Source organism: Ipomoea triloba, chromosome 3 (assembly GCF_003576645.1).
Source record: "Ipomoea triloba cultivar NCNSP0323 chromosome 3, ASM357664v1".
NCBI classification, from domain to species: domain Eukaryota; kingdom Viridiplantae; phylum Streptophyta; class Magnoliopsida; order Solanales; family Convolvulaceae; genus Ipomoea; species Ipomoea triloba.
The window spans coordinates 31155951-31163490 of record NC_044918.1 but is presented as its reverse complement, the minus strand read 5'-3'; the positions used below and the strand labels follow the sequence as shown (position 1 = coordinate 31163490).

General features: G+C 38.2%; 1 protein-coding gene and 1 non-coding gene across 3 annotated transcripts; one reads left to right on the top strand and one right to left on the bottom strand.

The window, feature by feature from the left end:
* The first annotated feature begins 2025 nt into the window (after window positions 1-2025).
* Window positions 2026-7110, top strand: LOC116013967 (DUF21 domain-containing protein At5g52790). 2 transcript variants are annotated; one of them, XM_031253939.1, is made up of 13 exons: window positions 2026-2321; window positions 2421-2497; window positions 2595-2678; window positions 3094-3207; window positions 3303-3389; window positions 3515-3654; window positions 3758-3845; window positions 4652-4725; window positions 4836-4999; window positions 5085-5194; window positions 5920-5966; window positions 6073-6286; window positions 6865-7110. In XM_031253939.1, the coding sequence occupies exons 1-13, from the start codon at window positions 2141-2143 to the stop codon at window positions 6904-6906; spliced, it is 1422 nt and encodes a 473-aa protein (XP_031109799.1). In that variant the 5' UTR covers window positions 2026-2140; the 3' UTR covers window positions 6907-7110. The 2 variants fall into 2 exon arrangements, with proteins under 2 accessions (XP_031109799.1, XP_031109798.1); XM_031253938.1 differs by having other exon boundaries at window positions 6860-7110.
* Window positions 7111-7377: 267 nt separating this feature from the next.
* TRNAC-GCA lies at window positions 7378-7449 on the bottom strand. The gene has a single exon. It is a non-coding gene; the product is annotated as a tRNA-Cys (tRNA).
* Between the last annotated feature and the right edge of the window lie 91 nt (window positions 7450-7540).

The window sequence follows — 7540 nt, the reverse complement described above, 5'->3', positions numbered from 1 at the left end:
CTATGAACTCGAGTCGAAGCGCAATTGTACCCTAAGGAGGCACGAGGTCCGACCTTGTTTACCAACCCCGACGAGAGAGCCTAACGGCTCGGTGTCTAAGGACTCGGGTCGGAGGGCTATCGTACCCTAAGGGGGCATGAGGTCCGACCTCGTGTACCAACCCCGATAGATGAGCCTAACGGCCCGGTGTCTAAGGACTCATGTCGAAGGGCTATCGTACCCTAAGTGGGCACGAGGTCCGACCACGTGTACCAACCCCGATGGAAGAGCCTAACGGCCCGGTGTCTAAGGACTCGGATCGAAGAGCTATCACCCTAAGGGAGCAAGAGGTCCGACCTCATTCGTCACCCGATAGAAGAGTTCATTAGCTGAGGGTACCCTTGGCCAAACGACTACATGCTACAAAAAAAAAAAAAAAAAAAACAAAAAAAAAAACAAAATCAAATTACAAAAACTAGTCCATGGCGGGATGTTCGAACTCCAAGTAGAGCCCAAGCCCCAGGCTTGGGCAAATTTCGCAAGTATAGCCGAGCAGGGTCTCGGCTGAGGACCCTTGACGGAGGCCTCTTGGCTGAGGCCCCTGGCCGAGGTCGAGGCCACGTCCGAGTCTTGGCCAAGGCCTAGGTCGGTCAGGTGCTTGACCCAACTAGGCTAAGATGGCTCGGCATCGGACGTTTGGACGACGAGTGGGTCTTATAAAATTCACCACCCTCGTCCCGTGGAACAAGCAATGAAGTGAAGAGGCAAGAGATATGTGAATCAAAACAAGGACCATGGAGCTGCAACGTGCATATCATGACTAAGTTTCTCCAGAGGACGGGTCGGGATATGGTTGATGTCTACTCTCCTTCACTAATGACTTCTCGCAGCTCGGAGAGTGGGGGACTGATGATGAATATATTATAAATCGGACCGCGGAGCGCTGACCCGGAGCAACAAGTCAAGAGTGACGTGGAGGGGCCCAGGGCCCTCGAGGTGGAGCCCCGTGCTCGACCCGGGGGCCTATATTTAGGCCGTGGCCCAAAGGCCTCGGCCTTAGGCCAAGACCAAGCCTGAAGGGCTTGGCCAAGGCTCAAGGGGGCTCGATCGAGGCCTAGGAGCGCTCGGTCAAGGCCCAAGGGGCTCGGCTAAGGCTCCAAGGAAATCGACCGAGTCCTAGGGGGCTCGGGTAGGGATGCTCGGCTGAGGGGATGTTTGGCTAGGCGTGGTCCCCGTTGTTATAACTACCCTCCCTTTTTGCAAGGGGCGGTTAAGGAGCTGCTAGTATAAAATCACGGTCCTTTTGTCTTATTTGGACATCCTGAAACACTTGTAGTCTTGTAATAGCACTTTAGACTTTATACTACTATTCTCTTTCAATACCCAGTATTAGAATTGAAATTTTCCGTAATTCTATTTTGCAAATCAAACACTAGAATTTAAATTTCACATTATTCCTTTCTCAATGCCCAGCATTAGAATTGAAAATCCCAATAATTCTATTTTGCAAATCAAATACTAGAATTTAAATTTCCACATTATTCCTCCCCATGAAATTGTAATTTTTTTCGTAATTTCCTTGCTCCAACCAATCGGCCGTAAAAGTGAATGAAATGAGATTCTGTGAATCAGGGTAGGTAAAATATGTATTAAAATTTTTGTATATTACTGCAGGGAGCATTACCCTTGTGTGGTAGACGCACTATGGAGTGTTTTGATTAGAGAATTTAAATACATATATGCATATATTTCGATTTATTGGTAACACGTCAGATGGCAGATGCAGAATCAGAACACCACGAACCGCCACGGGCATGTAACCAATCCCACGTTTTATTTTTATTTACTGGTATTATTTATTGTTAATAATTGTCAACTACTCCAATACGTGAATGCTGAGTAATATACTACTCTTACTGGACTCTGGATTTCCATTATTATTATTATTTTACAAAATTGAGCCATTGCTTGATGGTGATCCTTCATAGCTAGCTAGCTTTTTCAATTCTTCCAATGACTGAATGGGCAAATATGGAAAACATCCATATCCTCTATTTATAGTAGCCCCGTCCCCTTCCTCTTCAATTCCATCTCATTCTTTTAATTTGCGAGTGGAGTGGAGTTTTTATCGATTAGACGACAGACATCATAATAAGATCGAATGGCAGCCAATGATGTGCCATGTTGTGAAACAATGTTCTGGGTATACCTAGTCATCTGTGTAGCTCTGGTCGCTTTTGCTGGCCTTATGTCCGGTCTCACTCTTGGCCTTATGTCCCTTAGCTTAGTTGATCTTGAAGTGCTCATCAAGGCCGGTGAGCCTGCAGATCGCAAAAATGCTGGTTAATTACCTTCTTTCACTCTTCACTCAACTATTCTTTCAAAACATTTATTAAATTTTTTTGGTTTCTTAATTTTCTTGATTAATTTGTTGGTCACAGAGAAGATTCTTCCCATTGTCAAGAATCAGCACTTGCTCCTCTGCACCCTTCTCATATGTAATGCCCTTGCAATGGAGGTTTGTTGTGTGAATTTCAATGCCTGGCCTACTTCTTCTTGATTATTCATCTGTGGGTCTTAATATATAAATCTTTTTTTGATATGTTTTTCAAAAGGCCCTGCCCATATTTATTGATGCTCTTCTGCCTGCATGGGGTGCTATACTAATTTCAGTAACTCTCATTCTTGCCTTCGGCGAGGTAATCTCTCTAGCCTGCACAACATATTAGTAAATTAAATTATTGGGCAGAGGTCGGTAAAGGTCAAGTCTAGCACCAGTACGCGTGATTGTTGGATGGAAAACGGTAAAGGGCTTAAAAGGCTAAGTCCAACACTCAGGGTCTCGAAAATGTATGACGGTATGATGAAATAAAGTTGCGCCCTTCACTACTAGTTATAGCTTTTAGCGTAGTGATAAACGCTTATCATAATAAGTGGTATAAGAGTCAGATTAGTTGGTAAAGGCCAAGTCTAGCACCGGTGGTTGGGGTTGTTGGACGGAGGCCGGTAAATGGCTTGAAAGGCCAAGTCCAACACCCAATGTCTCAAAAATGTAAGGAAATAAAATTGCGCCTTTGCTATTAGGTATATGCATATTTCACCCTTATTTTGCAGATTATTCCCCAAGCAATTTGTTCGCGGTATGGATTGAGCATCGGTGCAAGGCTTTCGCCATTAGTTCGCCTACTTCTCATTGTCGTTTTCCCTATATCCTACCCAATTAGTAAGGTACAGTAAAGTATATTGTGCTGGTTGCATTGTAAGGAACAAACATAGCTTAGCTATTGATGACCATCTTTGTTCATATACATATATTGCATCAGTTGCTGGATTTCCTGCTGGGAAAGGGGCATTCTGCTCTGTTACGCCGTGCAGAGCTGAAGACATTGGTGAATTTGCATGGAAATGAGGTTAACTTTGTTACCCATAGATGACAGACACATTCATTAATTTTCTCGAACTAGTATAGTATAGATTAGATTAGATTGGCCGTTGATTATTACATATATTATATATTTTAATTTGTTGGTGTTAGGCTGGTAAAGGTGGAGAGTTAACCCATGATGAAACGACGATCATCGCAGGAGCCTTAGATCTGACACAGAAAACAGCAAAAGATGCCATGACACCTTTGTCCAGAGTATTTTCGCTTGATCTCTACTCTAAGCTCAACGAGTATGTCACCAAGGCCAGGCCAAGTCTAGCATAGCTTTTAATTTCATTTCTTGAATTTTTGTTCCTTGGATACCTGAACTCCTCGTTCAATTACTTTTTACAGTGAGACCATGTCCCTGATACTAAATCGAGGCCATAGCCGCGTGCCTATATACTCTGCCACTCCAACCAATATCCTGGGCTTAATATTGGTAAGTACCTAGTCCTCATCAATTCTTATAATGAGTTGTTGGAAAAAATAGCAAAATTATTACGGCAAGTGACTAAGATATCTATATATTGTACGTTCAAAATATATAAGGGGTAAATGAAAAATTGATTCTCAAAATAGACAAATTTGAATTGGAAAATAGAGGTGGAAAAACTTGAAACAAACACTTGTCCTACATTGGAAAAGCAAAAGGGAATTTGCACCACTATATATATATATATATATATATATATATATATATACAAGAGCCTTTTATAGAAGGTGGTTGAATTGTATAACATAGAGGCTCTCTCGTGGGCTGCAAATCAAATCCCAGAATGAACCTTTTAACTTTGAGCCGTAGTACGTTTTATTCTCAGAAACTCGTGTCGGTACGAATGTCACTCAAACATTGAGTCGTACTACGTTTGATACAAATGTCGCTCAAACATTGAGTTGTAGTATTTTTTATTCTGAGAAATCTAGGGTACAATGCTCTTAACACTTTTAGAGGCAGCAAATAAGATCTTAAGGAATGAGAGTCCCTGGACTCAACTAAACCTTTAACCTTTCCTTGCTTGTGTTTGTATTTTTTTTTTTTCAAAAATAATATGTTCGTAGGATTATTTCGCTGAGTTTGGGAAAGCAATGAGTGGAGTGGTTAGAGCCATGACATCAGTGAGATTGGAGCGGTCAACCACTCTCTTAAATATTGTTGCTCTACTTTCAACATGCAGTTTATTATCTTATCTTATAATTTGTTCATAGCTACAAATGAACAAAGTCATTTATTGTATAAATTAATAGGTAAAAAATTTAATCAAATGTCGCCCGGAAGATGAAACGCCAATCAGTCATCTTAGCATACGGAGTATACCTAGGTACTATGAACATTTTGTTATTATGGTGATCTTGAAACATTGGGCTTTAAAATATTATTAGAGTGTAGTGTGCTATTGATTATGAAAATTTTTGTAATTTTAAATGATAGGATTAGGGAGAATTTGCCGTTATACGACATTTTGAACCAATTCCAGAAAGGAGACAGCCACATGGCTGTGGTTGTGAAGAGTAATGGTGCAGAAAACGCAGCACCCAAATCTGATATGCTTAAGATAAATGTTCATTCAATGCAAGAACGAGGTTTTGAAAGAGGTATGTATGTCTCATTTATTATATGCAGTTTCATGAATATGTGTGTTAAAACCAGATAATAAGCAGATGAATGTGATTAATCCAGCGCGTAATGAGAAGATTGTGATGAGTGAGATATTGGGAAATTCTTTGAACTCGTCAGATGATGTTCTTGGCATCATCACCATGGAAGATGTGTTGGAAGAACTTCTCCAGGTAAAATTCACGACACTTAGTTTTAGAGTTAATTTCATTTTTTTTGCCTTAGATTTATAAGTGACAATCAATTTTAGTTTTTTTTTTTTTTTCAGAACTTCCACCTTTTGTCTTAGTATTATTGTGGCATAATCATTTTTTATATTCTGTCAATAAAATTGTTAAAGTGTCATTAAATACAAGGGTATTTATTACCAAAAAAAATACAAGGGTATTTCAATTTTTTTTTTAAATACAAAGTGAGTTGACCCGCTATATTTTTATTATTATTTTTAAAAAAATTCATAATTGAAGATCTAAATGTCATTGTAATTTACATAATTTAAACAATTTTGTTGATCAGAGACAAAAAGTGGTCATGCCACAATAATACTAGAACAAAAAATAGAATTAACTCCTTAATTCTAGTTTCACTCCTTTTTAAGTATAGCAACAATTCATTTTGAATTGAGAAAACATGGCATTATATTGGTGAATACATGCCAAGTAGTTTGTAACTAATGACACCTCTTGTGATTCTCTCAAATGGAAGGTTACAAGTTCAAAATACAAATCTCAGTAAAGGTATTTTTATGCTTCATTAGGTTGAGGAAGTATGTATAATCAAATACTACACTGTAATAGAGTTAGTATTATTAAAAAAAAAAAATTATTGGTGAATGCACTGATATGATGTTTGCCTACATATATACCTAATAAATTGTCTATTTCATGACATGATGAAGGAACCCATACTTGATGAAACTGATGAATACGTTGATGTTCACAACAGGCAAGTCCGATCCCCCATGGCCATGGCTTTGGCTTTTCATCCGCACACAATTCAATCACTACTTCAATATATACCTATCACTCACATATACATTTATACTGTGCAGAATTAAAATCAATTTACTTCCATCCATGAAACGTAGTTCACCAAGAAGGTCTCCCGGAGCTTCTCCCCGCCGTCAAACTCCCACATTGCGCTCGCCGATTTCGCCATATGTGCAGTCGCCGTTAGCTATGCCGCCCCTTTCTTCCTCCCCAGCTCGATGCTTCACCGCAATTTCCCCACCACACCATTCTACCACCTCTACTCCCTCCCCTCAGGTACTCCACTACACTTTTAACCTCTTAAATAACAAAACTATTAAACTCTATTAGACTGATACTTAGTACATATGGTATATTAATACGTTTTAATTATAATCTTTTTTTAATCTCGATATTTTATTTGTAAAATAAAAAAAAAAACTTAATTTTACCATGTTCATCTGGAAAAAATAGAGACGACGATGTACTATAATTGAAGAGGAAAAATTTATGGACGAATGCTGTCAATTTCCTATTTTGCAGATAAAATAACAAAACTGAACAAGTTATAAAGAATAAGGATTATAAAAATTTTAAAATATCTCCATATTAAGTAAAATTACAATAGAGCTTAATAGTTTTGTTGCTCCAGAGATTAAGATTGTAATTTTTTTTCTGAAGAATTAGGAGTGTATATTGCAATTGTTAATAGATAGGGACTAAAACGACGAGTAAGGGACAATTAGTGGACTAATCGCAAACTAATTTAATAATCCATATTACTACTTGTCAAATATTACACATTATGCATGCATACTTATTTGTTGCTAATGATGATGCTAAGACTAAACTAAACTTACTGAAATTGAGTGCAGGTGTCTAAGAAAGTCATACGAGAGGCTAGAAAAGCCGGGTGATTAGTACTTTTCTTGCGTGTCTCATGAAGATCAAAGGACTTGAATACTTGATCGAGTTTTAAGAAATTTCATGTCATCATATAACTTGTGAAATCAAAAAGGTTTAATTTCACTTATGTTTAGGGGTTATTATTAACGTGATGCTCCTCCGTGATTATTTAATATACACTTTCGTCCCTGGCCTGTTAACCTATAAAATGACTAAATGAGGAATATATTATGATGGGTGATTATGGTGGGGGAATGAAGCAATTTAGGCAAAAATAACCATGTAGGTGTATGTAAATTTCGGTGAATGTTCGGTTAATCGATTGAACGAAAGAATTTCTATTAATCGTTTTTTAACCAAAATATTTCGATTTGGTTAATGGTTTTGTAAAATTTCAGAAGAATTTTTGCACAACATGCAAAGCTGTACAGTTTGTGACAAATCATCAATCAATGCATGGATTAAAAATTTAAAGCGTTATTAGGGCCCAACCGGGTTCGAACCGGTGACCTATTGATCTGCAGTCAATTGCTCTACCACTGAGCTATGGACCCTTGTTGTATTTAGTCTTTGAAGATAAATATACCAATGTTCTTTCTTATTTGCTTCTCGGTGTTTTTTTTTTTTTTTTTTTTTTTTTTTTTT